The 23376-nt window shown below is 43.0% G+C and overlaps 1 protein-coding gene across 1 annotated transcript in view; it reads left to right on the top strand.

The window, feature by feature from the left end:
- LOC138853048 (uncharacterized) overlaps nucleotides 1-22992 on the top strand; it is a 28452-nt gene extending 5460 nt beyond the window's left edge. The window contains exon 2 of the mRNA XM_070087427.1: nucleotides 20137-22992. Coding sequence (XP_069943528.1) covers nucleotides 20253-21833 — 1581 coding nt within the window. The 5' untranslated portion in view covers nucleotides 20137-20252 and the 3' untranslated portion in view covers nucleotides 21834-22992. The remainder of the gene's footprint in view (nucleotides 1-20136) is intronic.
- Nucleotides 22993-23376: the final 384 nt, after the last annotated feature.

Genomic DNA, 23376 nt, shown 5'->3' with positions numbered 1-23376 from the left:
TTCCGGCACATCCGAAAAAATATCAGAGTATGACTGTAGAAGCGCAGTTAAACTTGTTGCTTGAGTTTCAGATAGCCCCACCATTAAAGGGCTAGGGTCCTTGAGGAGGACAGAGTTAGGAAGTTTGACATTAATTTCAGAAATAGAGTGCAAAGAGTCAGAGTCGTCCTCAGAGGTAGAGGACAGAGTCATTACTGGGACTTTATCTGGTGTATGAAAAGATTTTAATTGATTCACGTGGTAAGTTTTAGTTTTTGAGGTCTTATCAAGGGGAGCTACCACATAATGTACATCAGATAATTTACTTACAATTTGCATAGGTCCCGTAAATCTAGCTTTCAAGGTGTGGCCAGGTATAGGTTCCTGCACCAACACCTTGTCTCCTGGATGGAAGAAGCGGAATTGAGCATTTCTGTCATACCTCTGTTTCATTTTATTTTGAGCTGTCTTTAGGTTAGCCTTGGCTAACTGACGTGCCTCCTGTAACCTTGAAGACGGGTTGTAGAGTGCTGAGCTAACTTCTTCTCCCCTCCATCCTTCTTTGAGCACCCGAAGAGGACCTCGAACATTGTGCCCAAAGATCAGCTCAAACGGACTATACCCGGTAGTCCTGCACAGTTTCTCTTATTGAAAACAGCAACAAAAGTAGTGATTCATCCCAGTCTGTAGGAAAATGCATGCAAAAAGTTCTCATCAAGGTTTTTAACGTCTGATGGAATCTTTCCAAGGCGCCTTGGGACTGAGGATGATAGGCAGTGGATAAGTTGTGGATTATCCCTAACCTAGTTAATGCTTCCCGGAATGCTTTGGCAGTGAAGTTAGTACCTTGATCACTTTGAATAGTTTTAGGAATTCCAAAACAAGAAATAAATCTGGTTAAAGCCTTAGTATTTAGTATTAATACTGCGCATGAGAATTGCTTCAGGGTATCTAGTTACTCTATCCATAATGGTAAATAAGTACTGATTTCCAGACTTTGAACTAGGTAGTGGACCTACACAATCTATAAGTAAATCTGCAAAAGGTTCTCCATCAGCAGGTATAGGCTGGAGAGGTGCAGGTTTAATGGAATGTCCAGGTTTCCCTACTTGCTGACATTCTCGGCAACACCGGATATGATTTTTCACATCCTGCCTTAATTTTGGCCAATAAAATTCTTTTGTGATTCTATATAATGTTTTAGTAATTCCTAGGTGACCTCCTAATGAAGTATTATGAGCTATATTCAATAGAACAATAAGCCTTACCTCCATAGTGGGAAAAATTATGGAATCAATAATTGCCGAAGCAATTCGTAGCCATCTAGACAGGCTCAGATTGATTAATGAATCTCAACACGGTTTTACTAAGGGGCGTTCCTGTCTTACGAATTTACTAACTTTTTTCACTAAGGTGTTTCAGGAGGTAGATCATGGTAATGAATATGATATTGTGTATATGGACTTCAGTAAGGCTTTCGATAGAGTTCCACACCAGAGGCTGTTGAGGAAACTTAAGGCACACGGAATAGGAGGAGAAATTTTTTCCTGAGTAGAGGCATGGCTGACAAATAGGCAGCAGAGAGTTTGCATAAATTGGGAGAAATCAGAATGGGGGCATGTCACAAGCGGTGTTCCTCAGGGGTCAGTGTTGGGCCCGTTGTTGTTCACAATTTACATAAACGACATAGATGAGGGAATAAATAGTGACATAAGCAAATTTGCTGATGACACCAAAATAGGCCGTCCAATTCATTCTAATGAGGACACTAGAGCACTCCAGGATGATTTGAATAGACTGATGCAATGGTCAGAGAAGTGGCAGATGCAGTTTAATATTGACAAATGCAAAGTTCTAAATGTTGGACAGTTAAATAACCATGCCACATATAAACTAAATAATGTAGATCTTAATACTACTGATTGCGAAAAGGATTTAGGAGTTCTGATTAACAGAAATCTAAAACCAAGACAACAGTGCATTAGTGTTCGCAATAAAGCTAACAAAATTCTTGGTTTCATATCTAGAAGTATAAATAATAGAAGTCCTCAGGTTGTTCTTCAACTCTATATATCCTTGGTTAGGCCTCATTTAGACTATGCTGCTCACTTCTGGTCACCGTATTACAGAATGGATATAAATGCTCTGGAAAGCGTACAGAGGAGGATGACAAAGATAGACTGAGGGCCCTAAATCTGCACTCTCTCGAAAGGCGTAGAATTAGGGGGGATATGATAGAGGTGTATAAATGGAAAACAGGAATAAATAAAGGGGATGTAAATAACGTGCTGAAAATTTCCAGCCAAGACAGGACTCGCAGCAATGGTTTCAAGTTGGAAAAATTCAGATTCAGGAAGGATATAGGAAAGTACTGGTTTGGTAATAGAGTTGTGGATGAGTGGAACAAACTCCTGAGTACAGTTATTCAGGCTAAAACGTTGTGTAGTTTTAAAAATAGGTTAGATAAATACATGAGTGGGTGTGGGTGGGTGTGAGTTGGACCTGACTAGCTTGTGCTGCTGGGTCTGGTGCCGTGCTCCATCCTTGAGTGAAGATGACCAGACTGGGTGGGTCATTGGGCTAATCCGGGGGGGTCATTGGTCTTATATGGGGGGGACATGGACCTGCTCTGCATGGGTCAGTAGGCCTGTTGCAGTGTTCCTTCTTTCTTATGTTCTTCTTATTATTTGAGGTCTAAACTTTGTTGGAACCACTAACCTATCTGACAGTTGCCAGCCCTTTATCTCCTTACCAGTCTCAGTGCAGATCAAATAGTCGTTTTTAAGTTTATACTTGACCGGATAATCCGAAAAGGATTTACGTATGGCTGCCTGAAAAGCGAAACTCAAAGAAGGGTCCTTTTGTTGTTCCTCCCGGAAGGACAGTTCCTCGGGCATAGAAACAGAGATATCTGGCAATCCTGCTACCCTGGAATAGGAAGGCTTGATCTGGGTCTGTTCGCTTGATCTACAAGACCCTGGCCAGTTTTTCTCATAAAACAAATTGGCTATTCCTAGATTGGAGTCGTCCAAGGATAGGTCAGCATTCTCGCCGGACAACCCTTCGGATGTTGCCCGAGTTATGGCCAACACAGGAGAAGAATTAATCATTATGGGTTCAGGACATACACTAGCAGTGGTAATGTTATTACCCAGTAATAACATGGCATCTTTCATGGGGAATCCCTCAGATACACCCACAGTCAAGTATCCAGTGTAATATTTGCACTGTACATAAATTCTATGCAAGGGGACAGAAAATCTTGCTCCTCTGAATGCTTCCAGCAAAACAGAGGATTGCAGGGAGGTAGTCTTGAAAAGGGGAAGTACTCCCTCTCTTATAAGTGAGCAATATGCTCCAGTATCTCTAAAGGTTCTGACCTCAGTTGTTTTTGAGTCTTCCTGAAGGGAACTACGACTCTGACAGTAATAAGGGGCCATCCCTTTCTCTACTTCTTTCAGGGACATGTTACTAGGGATATTATAGATTTTCCCAATAGGTTGGGGTTTGTGGGGGCAGTTGGGACGGATGTGACCTACTTTATTACAGAGGAAGCAGACGACAGGCTTGCCCTTTACTCCCTGCTGATGTTGCAACTGGCGTCGCTCTGGCTGGTGTCTCTCTGGATACTGTTGTCGAGTTGCACCATGTTGAGTGGTTTGTCTCTCACCAGGTGGACAATAAGTTGAGTAGCGTGGCTCACCAGGTGACTTAGTTGGCTGACGTAGACGTTCTCCCTCCGGCTGGCACTTCATCCTCCAAGGTTGACGATCTCTGCTCATGCCAGGCTGTTGAAAAGAGAGATGGGACCGCTCGGACAAAGAGCGGTTAGTTTCAAAGGTATCAGCCAACCTGGCTGCCTCCAATGCAGTGGTTAAGTCATGATCCTGCAGAAAGACTCGAACCTCTGGTCCCACAGACTCCAGCAGGTTGTCAACCAGAATAAGCTGTACGAGATCATCGAAGGTAGCAACACCACTTGCTTTATACCAGCTGGTAAAAGCTTCAGCCTGCTGTCGCACATAATCAACCAGGGATTGACCAAGCTGTCGTCTGCCTAATTTAAAGATCTTTCTGTATTTAGCTGGGATATATGTATATGCTCCCAAAACTGTGGTCTTCACTACTTTATAATCGGAAAAATCAGTGTCATTTAACACTGACGTAAATTCCTGTGCCTTACCAAACAATGCTGTGTGAACCAACGACGCCCAATGCTGTTCCGGCCACCTCAAGGCTCGAGCCTGATTTTCGAAAGCTTCGAAAAATTGTTCTGGTTCGGCCTCATTGAAGCAGGGAACAAGCTGTACTGTTTTCTGTAAACTAAAGTCATTGACAGGTTGCGAAAACTGCCTTCTTTCTTTTTCCCTATCAAACTCTTCCTTGGCAAATGCCCTCTGTTCCCTATTCTGTTCAAGATTGATTTTTGCCAACTCAAGTGCCAACGCAGCTGATTCGCTCTCAAACAACCCTGTTGCACGAGACTGACGATTTTGCTCCATTGATGTATCATTTTCCTCCTGCGAGAGCATCGGGGTTTTATTCATGGCTCCCGTAGAGGGAGGAGTCTGTGCCATCTCCTCGTCCTGAAGTTTGTCGGTGGTCAGTGAACGCAGTTGCGCAGCTGTGAGAGTGGGTTCGTAATCAATGCCAATGGAACGAGCAATTTGCCAACAATTTGCCAATGCCAACAGTGTTGCTACAGTGTTGCGGGCAGCACCGACAGCACCGGCATCCTAGGAGCTCTTATTCTTCAAGAAACCATCGCTCATCAAAGCTTGTGATGGCCTAATTGAAGGTACAACCACATGAACCCACGTAGACCACAAAATGACCCAAGAATACTAAGAATGTAACCCAAATCTTGACAAAATAGAAGATCTAAGGAAGACAGCCCTGCTAACCCAAACACTGCCAGACAATCACTTAACCCAAGCTCAGGGAGATCAAGCCTTCTCCTCCATAGCTACACAGTATCTACTTTAGTGATACTATGAGAGGGTATCGCAGAAGAAACAACAGCAGTAAGAAAAGAATAACACCAAGAACCTTAGAACTCAACTTGTCTACCCAGCAGGACGCCTGTGTATCATCAACCCCCCTCACCACCACCACCCAGAGAACAACAACAAACATGGCTGACTCCCCCGCCAACTCCACTCCCTTCAAAGGATTCACCCATGATAACTCGGGTATGATTATTCCTGACAATATCAGGGACTACATCGTTGCTCTAGAAAACGAAATCAAAGATATTAAAGCAACACTTGCGCGACGAGAATCCAAGATAACCATCCTCGAGAACAAGATCCAAAACCTTGAAGAGAATATTACCTCAAGAAGTGCTGACACAGAAAACACTCTGAAAACAGCAATAGCCAGTCACACTGAACAAATAACAACTCTAAATATGAAGGTTGAAGAAGCAATCAAGGACTGGAATCAGAACATGCACACTCGACTGAATGAATACCTTGATTTCCAAGTCGACAAAACTGAACAAGATAAGTTGTCTGATGCAGTTATAATAAACAGCCCAGACATTCCTAGTGACATAACCCAAGAACAGTGCAAAGAAGCTGCTGTCAGGATAATACAGAACCACGTACAAGTTATCCTGCAAAACAATGAAATCAAAGAAACATGTTTGTTAGGAAAACAAGATAGTAAACACAGTGTCATGATTAGACTTCATTCATATGATAAAAGAAAGGACTACCTGGAGTTTACCTGGAGAGAGTTCCGGGGGTCAACGCCCCCGCGGCCCAGTCTGTGACCAGGCCTCCTGGTGGATCAGAGCCTGATCAACCAGGCTGTTGCTGCTGGCTGCACGCAAACCAACGTACGAGCCACAGCCCGGCTGATCCGGAACTGACTTTAGGTGCTTGTCCAGTGCCAGCTTGAAGACTGCCAGGGGTCTGTTGGTAATCCCCCTTATGTATGCTGGGAGGCAGTTGAACAGTCTTGGGCCCCTGACACTTATTGTATGGTCTCTTAACGTGCTAGTGACACCCCTGCTTTTCATTGGGGGGATGGTGCATCGTCTGCCAAGTCTTTTGCTTTCGTAGTGAGTGATTTTCGTGTGCAAGTTCGGTACTAGTCCCTCTAGGATTTTCCAGGTGTATATAATCATGTATCTCTCCCTCCTGCGTTCCAGGGAATACAGGTTCAGGAACCTCAAGCGCTCCCAGTAATTGAGGTGTTTTATCTCCGTTATGCGCGCCGTGAAAGTTCTCTGTACATTCTCTAGGTCGGCAATTTCACCTGCCTTGAAAGGTGCTGTTAGTGTGCAGCAATACTCCAGCCTAGATAGAACAAGTGACCTGAAGAGTGTCATCATGGGCTTGGCCTCCCTAGTTTTGAAGGTTCTCATTATCCATCCTGTCATTTTTCTAGCAGATGCGATTGATACAATGTTATGGTCCTTGAAGGTAAGATCCTCCGACATGATCACTCCCAGGTCTTTGACGTTGGTGTTTCGCTCTATTTTGTGGCCAGAATTTGTTTTGTACTCTGATGAAGATTTAATTTCCTCATGTTTACCATATCTGAGTAATTGAAATTTCTCATCGTTGAACTTCATATTGTTTTCTGCAGCCCACTGAAAGATTTGGTTGATGTCCGCCTGGAGCCTTGCAGTGTCTGCAATGGAAGACACTGTCATGCAGATTCGGGTGTCATCTGCAAAGGAAGACACGGTGCTGTGGCTGACATCCTTGTCTATGTCGGATATGAGGATGAGGAACAAGATGGGAGCTAGTACTGTGCCTTGTGGAACAGAGCTTTTCACCGTAGCTGCCTCGGACTTTACTCTGTTGACGACTACTCTCTGTGTTCTGTTAGTGAGGAAATTATAGATCCATCGACCGACTTTTCCTGTTATTCCTTTAGCACGCATTTTGTGCGCTATTACGCCATGGTCACACTTGTCGAAGGCTTTTGCAAAGTCTGTATATATTACATCTGCATTCTTTTTGTCTTCTAGTGCATTTAGGACCTAGTCGTAGTGATCCAATAGTTGAGACAGACAGGAGCGACCTGTTCTAAACCCATGTTGCCCTGGGTTGTGTAACTGATGGGTTTCTAGATCAGCAATTACAATGAAAAATGGAGTGTACATCAACGAGTGTCTAACAAGAAAACCTCAAAACCTTCTGTTCAGGCTGAGAAAACTTAAACAGCTAAACAAAATACATCAGTGTTTCACTCGAGATGGGAAAATACTAATTAGAAAAACTTCAACAAGACAACAATACACCATCTCAAATGAACATGATTTCTCTACCTTAGAAAAGCTGACATTTCTGTAACAGATTAGATAAGTGACCTTAACACATATATACGTGTGGTGCATATAGTGTACCTTACTATTATATTATTGTGTATTATTTTTTCTTTCACTAGGTAATACCAGCTACCTCAAATACTTTTTACTTTTTAATTGCTTTTATTGCTCATAATTTTGTGTTGCAAGACAAATCTTACTCCAAATTAATATTATTCATGGTTGCTACTTGTCCATTTAATTCAGCTTACCACTACTATTTTAATCCCCTTTATATTGTGTGAGCAATTAGTGCATATTCCAATTACGTTATTGTGTGAGTTCCAAAACTATCTTTTGCTAGCTAGTACCAGCTACCTCATATTTCTCTACTTTTTATAGTGCAATTAACTGCTCAACTTATTATACATTACAAATCAGATCTTACTCCCAAATCAATATTATATCATAGTGATTATCTGTCCATTGAACTTTGTGTAACTTTACTTAATTTAGTCCCTTATATATATTCTCCCTTATTTTAGCTTTAAATAACTACCTCAGTTCATATATTCACAATTGTTAAAATTATCAAAGTGCTATTCTCAGGTGCTAAAGTGTAATAAGTTCACTATTTTGCCATTAAAATACTCCAGGTGCTATAGACTACCTCAGGTGCTACTGATTTTGCTTTTAATACATTCTTTTACTATTATATCAATTAGCTCCTTTATTTTAACTGTAAATATCTACTGTAGTTCATAAACTCACTTGTTAAAATAATTAAGGTGCTATTAGATACTTACGTGTATAACTGAATTATCAATTCTGTAATAATCCCCTTTTCTTTCAAATTTTTACAAGTTTTAGATTAATCACAGTGTCTTAGTCATAAGTCTAGTTGTAGATTCAATGTAAATCTTAAATCATTTTACTCAGAAAATCTAGTTTGTAAAAATACTCTCATCCTATGATTACAGACATAGATCTTGTTGTAAACTTTTTACAAAATGAATTACATGAATCAACCAGTAACTGTAATTACTACACAGCAGACCAAGCAAAGACATTACTCAGTGCAAACAATAACATAACCATCTTTAACTACAATGTCAGATCCTTGAGCAAACATTATGGTGACCTCACAGCATTACTCAGTTCCTTTAATTCCAATATATCAATCATCACACTCACAGAAACCTGGCTTAAGCCTGATATTACAGATGTCTATACCATTCCTGGCTACATGGTCATACACAACTGTAGAACGGACCAACAACCACTACCACCCTCCAACAACCACTATCACCCTCCAACAACCACTATCACCCTCCAGCAACGACTATCACCCTCCGACAACCACTATCACCCTCCAGCAACTACTATCACCCTCCAACAACCACTACCACCCTCCAACAACCACTACCCCCTCCAACAACCACTATCACCCTCCAACAACCACTACCACCCTCTAACAACCACTACCCCCTCCAACAACCACTATCACCCTCCAACAACCACTACCACCCTCCAACAACCACTACCCCCTCCAACAACCACTATCACCCTCCAACAACCACTACCACCCTCCAACAACCACTACCCCCTCCAACAACCACTATCACCCTCCAACAACCACTACCACCCTCCAACAACCACTACCCCCTCCAACAACCAATGTCACCCTCCAACAAAAACTATCACCGTCCAGCAACCAATATCACCCTTCTACAACCACTATCACCCTCCAAGAACCACTGTCACCCTCAAACAACCACTATCACCCCCAGCAACCACTATCACCCTCCAACAACCACTATCACCTTCCAGCAACGACTATCACCCTCCGACAACCACTATCATCCTCCAGCAACTACTATCACCCTCCAACAACCACAACCAACAATTGGGGGATCTTTATTTAACTATTGAGTATTGAATATTTAGTTTAGGGTAAGAAGATGGTTTTTGAGAAGAGTTTTGAATTGATGTTCGGACAGGGTTACTTTAGTATTTACTAGTAGTGAGTTCTAATTTTTGGGGCCCTTTATGTGCATAGAGTTCTTACATAGTGTGATGCGGACACAGGGTACATAAAAAAGTGATTTGTAGGTTGTGTTATGGTCGTGTGACTTGTTAAGATTGGCGAGGAGAAGTTTGAGTGGAGGGTTTATATTTGAATGTAGTGCTCTATGTACGTAGTAGGCGCAAGAATAAGTATGGATGTTCTTTACGGTGAGTACTTTTAGTCTTTTGAATATTGGTGGAGTATACTGTTTGGAATGGGAATTTGTTATTATTTTGACTGCAGCCTTTTGCTCGGTTATTAGTGGTCTTAGGTGATTTAATGTCGTTGATCCCCATGCACAAATTTCATAGGTGAGATAAGGATAGATGAGTGAGTAATACAGTGCAAGGAGAACTGGTTGTGAAACATAGTACCGTAACTTTGATAGTATACCTACTGTCTTAGTGATTTTCTTAGAAATTTGTTGTATATGGGTCTGGAATTTAAGACTACTTTTCAAACTTCTCCTCACCAACCTAAACAGGACACATGACCACAACACAAGACACAGATCTCTTTTTGATATACCTCGTGTCAGTATCACACTGTGTAAAAACTCTATGTACATAAAGGGCCCCAAAATATGGAATTCATTACCAGAAGATATTAAAGTAACCCAGTCTGAAAATCAATTTAAGACTCTTCTCAAAAGCCACTTAATCACCCTAGACTAAATGCTAAATACTCAGTACACATTTACTCACCTATGTACTCCCACATCATAACTTCAACAATCACATTGAACCTTTTATCCATTGTTGACAGGAATATAATTGAAACATTGTTTTTCACAAAAGCATTTTAGAACATAAATACGTATATCTTTGTATTATACAAATTTTGATTAATTTATAATTAATATTCTACTGTACAACTATGAAATAATTACTTTCCTACTGTACAACTATGATATACTACTTCTTAGTGTTAAGTAGACTGTAAGCTAATAATGTTAAGTTGGGCCATAATGCCAAGGCATAATGGAGGCTTTCTTTGTATTGCAACCCACTATTGTATATACACAATCTCAATGTACTGTTTGCAAAGACATTAAATAAATAAATAAGGTGAATTCCTAGGAATTTTCCCTCTGTGAGTCTTGTGATGGGTGATCCGTTTAGCTCTATGTTAAGTGGAACATTTGTGACTGTTTCCAAATTGAATGAAATAGGTTTTGTCAGTATCGAGGGTAAGCTTGTTTGTCATCATCCAGGCAGATATTTTCTGTAATTCAGCATTAACAGTGTTGGCGAGTATGACTGGGTTTGGGTGAGAGAAGACGTATGTTGTGTCATCTGCAAATAATATGGGTTTGAGTAGCTGTGATGCATTCGGTAGGTCATTGATGAAAATGAGAAAGAGGAGAGGGCCAAGGACACTTCCTTTTGGGACCCGAACTGTAATTGGTTGTGTGGAAGAGTTTGCATCATTTGTGTACACATATTGGCTTCTGTTAAGGTATGACTTTAGGTAGTTGAAGGAGTGCCCTCTTACACCATAGTGTGTTAATTTAATGTGCAGCAAATCATGGTCAACTGTATCAAAAGCTTTACGTAAATCAATGAAGATTCCCAGCGAGACTTCTTTCTTCTCGAGAGCAGTGTATATTAGGTCTAGCATGTGTACAATAGTATCATTTGTGCTTTTATTAGTCCTGCATCTAAAATGAGAGGGGTTGAGTATGTCTTGATAGACGAGGTAGGAATAGATCTGCCTATGAATTAATTTTTCAAAGATTTTAGAGAGCAGAGGTAAGTTAGATATTGGTCTATAGTTATTCAAGTATGTTTGATCTCCTCCTTTGTGAATCGGGGTGACCCTCGCTATTTTGAGAACTGATGGGAAGGAGGAGGATTCGATGGATTTGTTAAAGAGCATTGCAATAATTGGTGACAGTACTTGTGAAGCTTTCTTGTTCATAAAAGGTGGTAAGTTATGTATATCTCCTGCCTTGTTTTTAAGGGTGTTGATGATGAGCGACACTTCTGTTGGGGTAGTTGGAGCTAGGAATAGTGAGGTAGTCTGATGGACGGGTGTTTGAGCTTGGGATTTTGCTCGTTAGATTATTTCCTATGGTGGAGAGGAAAACATTGAGTCTGCTATTTCAGTTGGTTAATTTCAGTGTTTTATTTTTGGATATCTTGTTAGTTAATAGAATTTCAGATAGGGTTTTCCAGGTTTTTTTCATATCACCTTTTAAGTTATGTAATCTGTTCTCATAATACAATTTCTTTGACCTTCTTATCAGGCTGGTAAGGATTGACGAGTAACGTTTAGAATAGTCTCTGGTTATTTGGCCCTTTCTATACTGTTTTTCATATAGGTGCTTTGTGTTAATGGATTTAAGGATGCTGGGTGTTAGCCAGGGACTGTTTAGTCTCTTAGCTGTGACCTGTTTAGTTTTTGGGGGGCAATGCTTGTTATAGAGGTAGTGGAGTTTTTGTAGAAAATTATCAATACATTCATCAGTATCTGTATATGTTTCAAGCTTATTATTCCAGTCGACGTTATTCATAGCTGTTATAAAGTTATTAACTGCTGTCTCATTATGTAGTCTGAAGGTAACTTTAGTAATGTCTTGGGGCAATTTACCTAGGTTTGTTATGAGAAAGGTAGGGTAGTGGTCTGTGGTGTTGTCTGTGATTATTCTTGATTTTGAAGGGGATATGGTGTTAGTCCAGATGTGGTCTATTAAGGAGACACTGGCCTCGGAGATTCTTGTGGGTTTTGTTATTGTTGGTAGCAACAAGCAGTTATTCATAGTGTTTGTGAATTCGGTTACTTGTGGGTCCTGGATATGTAGGAGATTTATGTTGAAATCTCCTGTGAGCAGTAAGAGGCCTTTGTTCATGTGTGCATCAGTTATCATGTTTCCTAATTTGTCACTAAAATGGTAAATGTTCGACTGTGGTACTCTGTAGATGTTTATAACTGTGAGGGGTTTTTGCAGGTATTTTGATTTAAATTTAACTATTATATATTCACCATGTTCGTCCCCTTTTACAAAGATTATTGATACATTCAAGTTGATCTGAGTAGTATATAGCTGTTCCACCCCCTTGCTGGTCTGTCCTACAGTCGTGTATGGCTGTGTAACCAGGAATAGCATAGACATCTGTAGTACCCGGCTTTAGCCAGGTTTCTGTGAGAGTGATGATTGACATACTGGTATGCAGGGAATTGAGTAATGATGTGAGGTCATTGTAATGTTTGCTCAAAGATCTGACATTGTAATTAAAGACAGTTATGTTATTGTTGGCTCTGAGTAATGTCTTTTCTTGGTTTGCTGTAAAATAATTACAGTTGCTGTTTGATTCATGTAAGTCATTTAATAAAAGGTTGATATCAGGATCAATGCTTGTAATCATAAGATTGTGAGTGACTACAACTAGACTTTTGAACAAGGTATTATGTTAAACTTAATAATTATGAAAGTAAACTTAATTATCTCATTAGCTAATGGATTGTTTCAAGTAGTTTTTAAAGCAAATAAAAATTTAAAGAGATACTGTTAACTCTTAATATTATACAACTTTATGATTTAATATTGAACTGTTGTATTAATACTGAACACAATAATATTGATCAGTACTGAAAGTGATAATTAAAATTAATAGTGTGTAGGTAATGATAGTCAAACGAGAAAATAATTAAAGAAAACTTAATAGTGTTTAAGTAGCAGGTTAAAATAAGAAATTGTATAGTACAGGGATATTGTTAACTGTTTTTATGGCACAAGATTGACAATATAATCTTGTACTGGTTATCTGGTCTATAATAATAGTTTATAATGGTAAGCAAGTAATGGTAAATTAAAAGAAAATAAATAAAAAGAGGGTTAGTTAAAAATTATTGTAGTACAATTATGATGGTATAATATTACACTGGGATAATACAAGGTTATAAAGACTTCAGGCAAAACTTGATTTTAAATCTAAAAGAAGAAAATATAACACTTAGTATCCGAATTAGCACCTTAATTAGCACCTTAATTAGCACCTTATGTGTCTAAGTAACTGAGAATCAAATATTGCTATTTATTAACTAATATGAAAATAATGCACTGGGTAGCAAAATAGCAAAGTTTGTGATTTAAAATAACACACAGATGAATAAATGTAAACACTATAGAGGGTTACACTAGGAGGTTAGGAAGGCTGCCGGATATAATAGTTATGTTACCAGTAAATAAATGTACAAGGCAATTTCTGGAATGATTACACAAATTTAAATCACACAAGCAACTGTGTGAGAAACATGGACCTGTGAGGTAGTAGATACTATCCGGGAAGTGATAGTACGAGAACTAGCACAATAATGGAATGATAACATACACTAACGTAGTATAAATATTTGGACACTGGTGTTTACCTGGAGAGAGTTTCGGGGGTCAACGCCCCCGCGGCCCGGTCTGTGACCAGACTCTGCAAGATTTTCATCTGGAAGGAAGCTGGGCAGTTCATTTTCATTTGTAATATAGTAAACACGACCTACATTTGCTTTCCATACTAGAATTTGTCCATCACGTGCGAAGAACTGGTGAATCTTGTCATTATTCTCACGTTCAAGTTTTCTTACTCTGTACAGGAGGTTCATACGTTTTCTTATAAGACATTCATTTATGTGAATATCTGTTTTAACTTAACAGATTATTAGATCATTTTTTTTCCGTCTTGTGTGTGAAATCTAAGCATAACACCTTGTTATCTACCTTAGTTCTCTAATAACTAATGACACTGGTACTGTAACCTGTACAAGAGCAATCTGTCGCAGTTAATTAGTGAGTTTAATATCTTCATTAAGCACCATAATAACCATCGTGTGGGCGTGTTGCAGCAAGAGATCACTGTGTTGCAGCAAGAGATCACTGTGTTGCAGCAAGAGATCACTGTGTTGCAGCAAGCGATCACTGTGTTGCAGCAAGCGATCACTGTGTTGCAGCAAGCGATCACTGTGTTGCAGCAAGCGATCACTGTGTTGCAGCAAGCGATCACTGTGTTGCAGCAAGCGATCACTGTGTTGCAGCAAGCAATTACTGTGTTGCAGCAAGAGATCACTGTGTTGCAGCAAGCGATCACTGTGTTGCAGCAAGCAATTACTGTGTTGCAGCAAGCGATCACTGTGTTGCAGCAAGAGATCACTGTGTTGCAGCAAGCGATCACTGTGTTGCAGCAAGCAATTACTGTGTTGCAGCAAGAGATCACTGTGTTGCAGCAAGCAATTACTGTGTTGCAGCAAGCGATCACTGTGTTGCAGCAAGCGATCACTGTGTTGCAGCAAGCGATCACTGTGTTGCAGCAAGCAATTACTGTGTTGCAGCAAGCGATCACTGTGTTGCAGCAAGCAATTACTGTGTTGCAGCAAGCGATCACTGTGTTGCAGCAAGCGATCACTGTGTTGCAGCAAGCAATTACTGTGTTGCAGCAAGCGATCACTGTGTTGCAGCAAGAGATCACTGTGTTGCAGCAAGCGATCACTGTGTTGCAGCAAGCGATCACTGTGTTGCAGCAAGCGATCACTGTGTTGCAGCAAGCAATTACTGTGTTGCAGCAAGCGATCACTGTGTTGCAGCAAGCAATTACTGTGTTGCAGCAAGCGATCACTGTGTTGCAGCAAGCGATCACTGTGTTGCAGCAAGAGATCACTGTGTTGCAGCAAGCGATCACTGTGTTGCAGCAAGCGATCACTGTGTTGCAGCAAGAGATCACTGTGTTGCAGCAAGCAATTACTATGTTGCAGCAAGCGATCACTGTGTTGCAGCAAGCGATCACTGTGTTGCAGCAAGCAATTACTGTGTTGCAGCAAGCGATCACTGTGTTGCAGCAAGCGATCACTGTGTTGCAGCAAGATATCACTGTGTTGCAGCAAGCAATTACTGTGTTGCAGCAAGCGATCACTGTGTTGCAGCAAGCGATCACTGTGTTGCAGCAAGCGATCACTGTGTTGCAGCAAGCGATCACTGTGTTGCAGCAAGCGATCACTGTGTTGCAGCAAGCAATTACTGTGTTGCAGCAAGCGATCACTGTGTTGCAGCAAGCGATCACTGTGTTGCAGCAAGCGATCACTGTGTTGCAGCAAGCGATCACTGTGTTGCAGCAAGCAATTACTGTGTTGCAGCAAGCGATCACTGTGTTGCAGCAAGCGATCACTGTGTTGCAGCAAGCGATCACTGTGTTGCAGCAAGCAATTACTGTGTTGCAGCAAGCGATCACTGTGTTGCAGCAAGCGATCACTGTGTTGCAGCAAGAGATCACTGTGTTGCAGCAAGCGATCACTGTGTTGCAGCAAGCGATCACTGTGTTGCAGCAAGCGATCACTGTGTTGCAGCAAGCAATTACTGTGTTGCAGCAAGCGATCACTGTGTTGCAGCAAGCGATCACTGTGTTGCAGCAAGAGATCACTGTGTTGCAGCAAGCGATCACTGTGTTGCAGCAAGAGATCACTGTGTTGCAGCAAGCGATCACTGTGTTGCAGCAAGCGATCACTGTGTTGCAGCAAGCGATCACTGTGTTGCAGCAAGCGATCACTGTGTTGCAGCAAGCGATCACTGTGTTGCAGCAAGAGATCACTGTGTTGCAGCAAGCAATTACTGTGTTGCAGCAAGCGATCACTGTGTTGCAGCAAGCGATCACTGTGTTGCAGCAAGCGATCACTGTGTTGCAGCAAGCGATCACTGTGTTGCAGCAAGCGATCACTGTGTTGCAGCAAGAGATCACTGTGTTGCAGCAAGCGATCACTGTGTTGCAGCAAGCGATCACTGTGTTGCAGCAAGAGATCACTGTGTTGCAGCAAGCAATTACTGTGTTGCAGCAAGCGATCACTGTGTTGCAGCAAGCGATCACTGTGTTGCAGCAAGCGATCACTGTGTTGCAGCAAGCGATCACTGTGTTGCAGCAAGCGATCACTGTGTTGCAGCAAGAGATCACTGTGTTGCAGCAAGAGATCACTGTGTTGCAGCAAGAGATCACTGTGTTGCAGCAAGAGATCACTGTGTTGCAGCAAGCGATCACTGTGTTGCAGCAAGAGATCACTGTGTTGCAGCAAGCGATCACTGTGTTGCAGCAAGCAATTACTGTGTTGCAGCAAGCGATCACTGTGCTGCAGCAAGCGATCACTGTGTTGCAGCAAGCAATTACTGTGTTGCAGCAAGCGATTACTGTGTTGCAGCAAGCGATCACTATACATCTTGTTGCGGGATGAAATACTCAAAGCGAAAGCAAGATAATGGAAAAGAGGCAAGGAAGCAAGGGATTAGTATAGAGAGAATGATGACATGAGTGGATACGAGAATTCCTCTGGGGAAAAATAAGAGAGCATTGAACTAAAAGGATAATCCATAGAATTTTGAGAATGATTCATGCAAGTACAAGAAAGGAGGAGAAGAAGGAGGAGGAGAAGGAGAACGTGATAAATAAAGTATGTTTTATTATTGGCAATGTATGAAAGCATATAAAAAACATTAGACTGTGTGGAAGGTAAACACGAGCTGACTGTAAACTAACCAAGACCATTTAAGAAGTGACAAGAATGAACACTGAAAAAACAAGGGTGTGTGAGGTGACGTAATGTAAGGTGAGGTAGCATGTCACTCCAGACAGTGTGTCAGGTGAGACAGTGTGCCAGGTGAGACAGTGTGCCAGGTGAGACAGTGTGTCAGGTGAGACAGTGTGCCAGGTGAGACAGTGTGTCAGGTGAGACAGTGTGTCAGGTGAGACAGTGTGTCAGGTGAGACAGTGTGTCAGGTGAGACAGTGTGCCAGGTGAGACAGTGTGTCAGGTGAGACAGTGTGTCAGGTGAGACAGTGTGCCAGGTGAGACAGTGTGTCAGGTGAGACAGTGTGTCAGGTGAGACATTGTGTCAGGAGAGACAGTGTGCCAGGTGAGACAGTGTGTCAGGTGAGACAGTGTGTCAGGTGAGACAGTGTGTCAGGAGAGACAGTGTGCCAGGTGAGACAGTGTGCCAGGTGAGACAGTGTGCCAGGTGAGACAGTGTGTCAGGTGAGACAGTGTGTCAGGTGAGACAGTGTGTCAGGTGAGACAGTGTGCCAGGTGAGACAGTGTGTCAGGTGAGACAGTGTGTCAGGTGAGACAGTGTGTCAGGTGAGACAGTGTCAGGTGAGACAGTGTGTCAGGTGAGACAGTGTGTCAGGTGAGACAGTGTGTCAGGTGAGACAGTGTGTCAGGTGAGACAGTGTCAGGTGAGACAGTGTGTCAGGTGAGACAGTGTGTCAGGTGAGACAGTGTGTCAGGTGAGACAGTGTGTCAGGTGAGACAGTGTGTCAGGCGAGACAGTGTGTCAGGTGAGACAGTGTCAGGTGAGACAGTGTGTCAGGTGAGACAGTGTGTCAGGTGAGACAGTGTCAGGTGAGACAGTGTGTCAGGTGAGACAGTGTGTCAGGTGAGACAGTGTGTCAGGTGAGACAGTGTGTCAGGCGAGACAGTGTGTCAGGTGAGACAGTGTGTCAGGCGAGACAGTGTCAGGCGAGACAGTGTGTCAGGCGAGACAGTGTGTCAGGTGAGACAGTGTGTCAGGTGAGACAGTGTGTCAGGCGAGACAGTGTGTCAGGTGAGACAGTGTGTCAGGCGAGACAGTGTGTCAGGCGAGACAGTGTGTCAGGTGAGACAGTGTGTCAGGCGAGACAGTGTCAGGTGAGACAGTGTGTCAGGTGAGACAGTGTGTCAGGTGAGACAGTGTCAGGTGAGACAGTGTGTCAGGCGAGACAGTGTGTCAGGCGAGACAGTGTGTCAGGTGAGACAGTGTGTCAGGCGAGACAGTGTGTCAGGTGAGACAGTGTGTCAGGCGAGACAGTGTCAGGTGAGACAGTGTGTCAGGCGAGACAGTGTGTCAGGCGAGACAGTGTGTCAGGTGAGACAGTGTGTCAGGCGAGACAGTGTGTCAGGTGAGACAGTGTGTCAGGCGAGACAGTGTGTCAGGCGAGACAGTGTGTCAGGTGAGACAGTGTGTCAGGCGAGACAGTGTGTCAGGCGAGACAGTGTGTCAGGTGAGACAGTGTGTCAGGCGAGACAGTGTGTCAGGTGAGACAGTGTGTCAGGTGAGACAGTGTGTCAGGTGAGACAGTGTGTCAGGCGAGACAGTGTGTCAGGCGAGACAGTGTGTCAGGTGAGACAGTGTGTCAGGCGAGACAGTGTGTCAGGCGAGACAGTGTGTCAGGCGAGACAGTGTGTCAGGTGAGACAGTGTGTCAGGTGAGACAGTGTGTCAGGTGAGACAGTGTGTCAGGCGAGACAGTGTGTCAGGCGAGACAGTGTGTCAGGTGAGACAGTGTGTCAGGCGAGACAGTGTCAGGTGAGACAGTGTGTCAGGTGAGACAGTGTGTCAGGTGAGACAGTGTGTCAGGTGAGACAGTGTGTCAGGTGAGACAGTGTGTCAGGTGAGACAGTGTGTCAGGTGAGACAGTGTGTCAGGTGAGACAGTGTGCCACGTGAGACAGTGTGTCAGGAGAGACAGTGAGTCAGGTGAGACAGTGTGTCAGGTGAGACAGTGTGTCAGGTGAGACAGTGTGCCAGGTGAGACAGTGTGTCAGGTGAGACAGTGTGTCAGGAGAGACAGTGTGTCAGGTGAGACAGTGTGTCAGGTGAGACAGTGTGTCAGGTGAGACAGTGTGTCAGGTGAGACAGTGTGTCAGGTGAGACAGTGTGTCAGGTGAGACAGTGTGTCAGGAGAGACAGTGTGTCAGGTGAGACAGTGTGCCAGGTGAGACAGTGTGTCAGGTGAGACAGTGTGTCAGGTGAGACAGTGTGTCAGGTGAGACAGTGTGTCAGGTGAGACAGTGTGTCAGGTGAGACAGTGTGTCAGGAGAGACAGTGTGTCAGGTGAGACAGTGTGTCAGGTGAGACAGTGTGTCAGGTGAGACAGTGTGTCAGGTGAGACAGTCAGACAGTGTGTCAGGCGAGACAGTGTGTCAGGTGAGACAGTGTGTCAGGTGAGACAGTGTGTCAGGTAAGACAGTGTGTCAAGTAAGACAGTGTGTCAGGTAAGACAGTGTGTCAAGTGAGACAGTGTGTCAGGTAAGACAGTGTGTTAGGTAAGACAGTGTGTCAAGTGTGACAGTGTCAGGTGTCAGTTGTGTGCCTGTCACATCAAATATCGTAATCGTCAGGTGAAGAAAACCTTGGCTGCTGAAGCTGGAAGAAATCAGTTTCGTTTGTGATGAAGTTTGATCAGTGAAGGTGAGGTGTTGAGTACACAGCAGCAGCACACCTCAGCCCGCCTCCCTCAGTGAAGGTGAGGTGTTGAGTACACAGCAGCAGCACACCTCAGCCCGCCTCCCTCAGTGAAAATGAGGTGCTGAGTACACAGCAGCAGCAGACACCTCAGCCCGCCTCCGTCAGTGACGGTGAGGTGTTGAGTACACAACAGCAGCAGCAGCAGACACCTCAGCCCGCCTCCCTCAGTGATGCCATGTACATGTACGTTCCTTGTGCCCCCAGGGTTCTTCCCCGTGCATCAAAACTAATTTCACATCTATGCCTCAGTCGGCAACACCTCTCGTTTGTGCCACAGCGTCAAGTCATGGTAGACAACCATCGCAGCGATTGCCCAGGACCAGTGTACCGAGTCATCATAACCCTCGTAATATTCATAGTACATTCAGTGACCATAGTAAGAGGACTTGTTACAGCTGTGGTTACCATGGCCATATTGCAGTTAATTGTCCTGATAGTCACCTTAAGAGGCGTCGTGCTGATGGTGAGTACCAGTCAGATCTGCCGTAGTGTACTCATCATAGAATCTATGGACATGACACATCTGAGTGCAATGCTCTCTGTAACCTTCATTACTCTCGATCTTTCCGATCTTTTCAGGGCCGTTCCAACCGCAGAACCAGGAGAGGAAACAGAGGTCGTGGTTGTCACACTAACCAGAACCAGGCTCATTCTTCAAATTCGGGGGAATTTGAGCGCTCCAGTCAAACCGCCCCATGGTGACAGTAGGTGATAATGAGTACACCATCCCTGTTCACAATTCCTTTGATGCCTTAAGCAGTCTCGAGAACGCCAATCCCGCTGATGATGTTGCTTCACACGTCTCTGACGTAGATGATTTTGGGGATGAAGTGGAACAAACCTTTTCTGATGACAACCCTCCTTTTTGTCTGCGCATAACTTCCAATGCAACGATAGGTTCCATAGTACAAGCATCTGTTCTTAACGCGCCCGTTCATGTGTTCATGGACTCTGGTGCGCAAGTCAATATTATCAGGTCTTGTTTATTTAAGGATAAGCAGTTACGACATGTCCTTCTTGTAGAACTAACTCATGTGTCCTCCCTGAGTGGAATAGCTGGTTCTCGCCTGCGTGTCCGAGGTCAGACTGCCCTCACCTTTTCTATCCAAGATAGAGACTTTACTGCTTCTTTCCTTGCTGTCGGCCAGATTACTTTCCCTGGTGATCTTCTGCTGGGATTTGTTTACATGAGAGACTTACGCATTGTGCTCGACCCTTACCAATGGAATGCCCAAATTGATGACTTGACCGTACCATTTTGGGGTTACCAATTTGGATCTGAGATCTACCATACTGCTGCAGAGTACGAAGTTCGGATTAAGTCCTTACAAGCCTGTGCATTTTCCAGTAGCGTACCCAAGTGGTCAGGCACTGGTAATTCTGTCACTCCTGTCTATATTCCACCTACAACTTCAGGCATGCAAGATAGTGTCCAGTTGCCTCAGGTGTCCGAGGAACCTCCGACTACCTTGAGTGCTGAGCCTATCCCTGCAATATCTGCTAGTTCAAGTAGTAGTTCCTCCACAGGGGACGCCTTGTTGGAAAATGACTACTTGCAACTAGTAATGCCATCTTTTGTTGATGTCACAGGCCATCTGCAAAAAGACGTCTCTGTCGCGGCTAGTGCCCTCACTAGAGTGTCTGTTGTTGTTTGTGTTCCAGATGGTGATAATGTCCTAGTCGACAGTGATTCCTGCAAAGTCAAGGGTTTATTTGTTGAGCCATCCTTACATGTTGTAAGAGACAGTAAGATCCATTTTTTCCTAGCTAACACTTCTGGTCACAGTGCTCATCTCAGAGCAAATACCAGTATTGTTGACCTTGTTCACTATCCTTACCCTGTTCAGATAGAGGATGAGTTGTCACCTGACCAGTGGGTCGGTGCTATTTCAACCAGGGAGGCTTCATCCATTCCACTGGATCAATCCATTCTGTCAGTAGAGGAGAAAGACTTAGCTCCCACTGACTTCCCAGATGAGGTTAAGCATTTGTTGAGTCTGTTGAACAAACATCGTAAAGCCATTGCCTTACCAGGTGAGAAGATGGGTATAACAAACTTATCGTCCCATCATATCCCACTTGAACCTGGTACCAGACCTATTTATATACCTGCATGCACAATGCCTCATTCACAAGTTGCTGTCACAAAAGAGTTAATCAATCAGATGCTTGATGAAGGTGTTATTGCACCTAGCAATTCACCCTGGAATGCACCCTTGATTCTAGTACCTAAGAAGGATGCTACTTGGCACCCAGTGATTGCTTCAGGAAGTTAAATGTGAAAACAATTCCAGATTGCTTCCCACTTCCTGTACTTGGTGACCTTTTACGTAACACTGGAGATAACAAAGTCTTTTCGACCCTGGATTTGTTACAAGGGTTTTGGCAAGTCCCTCCTCACGAGGACAGCCAAGAGCTAACTGCATTTTCCACTCCTACAAGCCATTATCACTTCCTCTGTATGGCCTTCAGGTTATGGTCTTCACCTATTACATTCTCAAGGCTCATGACTAATATCTTTAGAGGTCTCATAGGTACAAATTTGTACAACCATAAAGCTTCTTATTTCAAATACTCATTTGTACTTCATGTTGTAATTTGTTTACTGTATTTTTCACCACTGAATATATCATTGCTTAGTTAATCTTAAGTTAATTTTAGCCTCCCCACAATGCTCTGCATACAAGGGGCTTTTGGCATGTACACTCAACCACTGTATTTCTTTTGTACAACTATGTATCATGCTCAAATAATAATAAATAAATAAATAAATAAATAACTGGTGTACTTAGATGACATAATTGTCATGTCTGAAGACGTGGATATGCACTTGAAAAGACTTGATGTAGTACTGGGTAAGCTTGAAGAAGCCAATTTAAAGATCAAACTGTCCAAATGTCAATTTTTCCGATCAGAAAACAAGTCACGTAGTCACTCCTAGAGGGGTTACGACTGACCAGAGTAAAGTAACTGCAGTACTAAATTTTACATCTCCCAAAACTGCTGATGCCATAAGATCCTTTGTAGGCTTAGCAGGTTTTTATAGATCTTTCATTGCCAATTTTTCTTCCATGACAGCTCCTTAAGGAAGATGCCCCTTAATGCTACTTAAGGAAGATGCTCCTTAATGCTACTTAAGGAAGATGCTCCTTAATGCTACTTAAGGAAGATGCTCCTTTTGCTTGGACCTTCCATCAAGAAAGAGCATTCCAAACTCTCAAAGAAAAGCTAACATTTGCACCAATTTTGAAATTCCCAGATTTTTTTAAGCCCTGCTATCTGACAGCTGATGCTAGTTCAACTGGCATAGGTGCCATACTAGCTCAAAAGACTGATGGCAAGTACAACGCAGTTACATTTGCTAGCCGAGTCCTTACAAAGGCTGAACGTAATTATACAGTAACTGAGCAAGAAGCTTTAGCAATAGTGTGGTCTTTAAAGCACTTCTAAGACATTATATATCGATATTCTGTTCATGTCTTGACAGATCATGCTCCACTGATACCTTTATTCCAGAACAAACAACCTACTGGAAGGTTAGCCAGATGGACCTTGACTATCCAAGAGTTCAATCCTACCTTTGAACACTTGTTTGGCAAGTCAAATGTAGTCACAGATGCTTTGTCATGACATGTTAGTATAGTAACTGCAGACCCTCCTTTTAGTGCCGAGGACATAAAGAAGGCTCAGAGAACGGATCCCATGTGGTCTGGTGTGATTCGATTCCTGCTCCAGGAGGATCTTATTCTGACTGTGAAGCCACCGGCACCCATCAGTGACTTTGTCATGAACCAAGAATTACTGTATAACACAGCAGAG

The sequence above is a fragment of the Cherax quadricarinatus genome, chromosome 21, assembly GCF_038502225.1.
Source record: "Cherax quadricarinatus isolate ZL_2023a chromosome 21, ASM3850222v1, whole genome shotgun sequence".
NCBI lineage: Eukaryota > Metazoa > Arthropoda > Malacostraca > Decapoda > Parastacidae > Cherax > Cherax quadricarinatus.
This window is presented reverse-complemented; position numbering and strand designations above follow the sequence as displayed.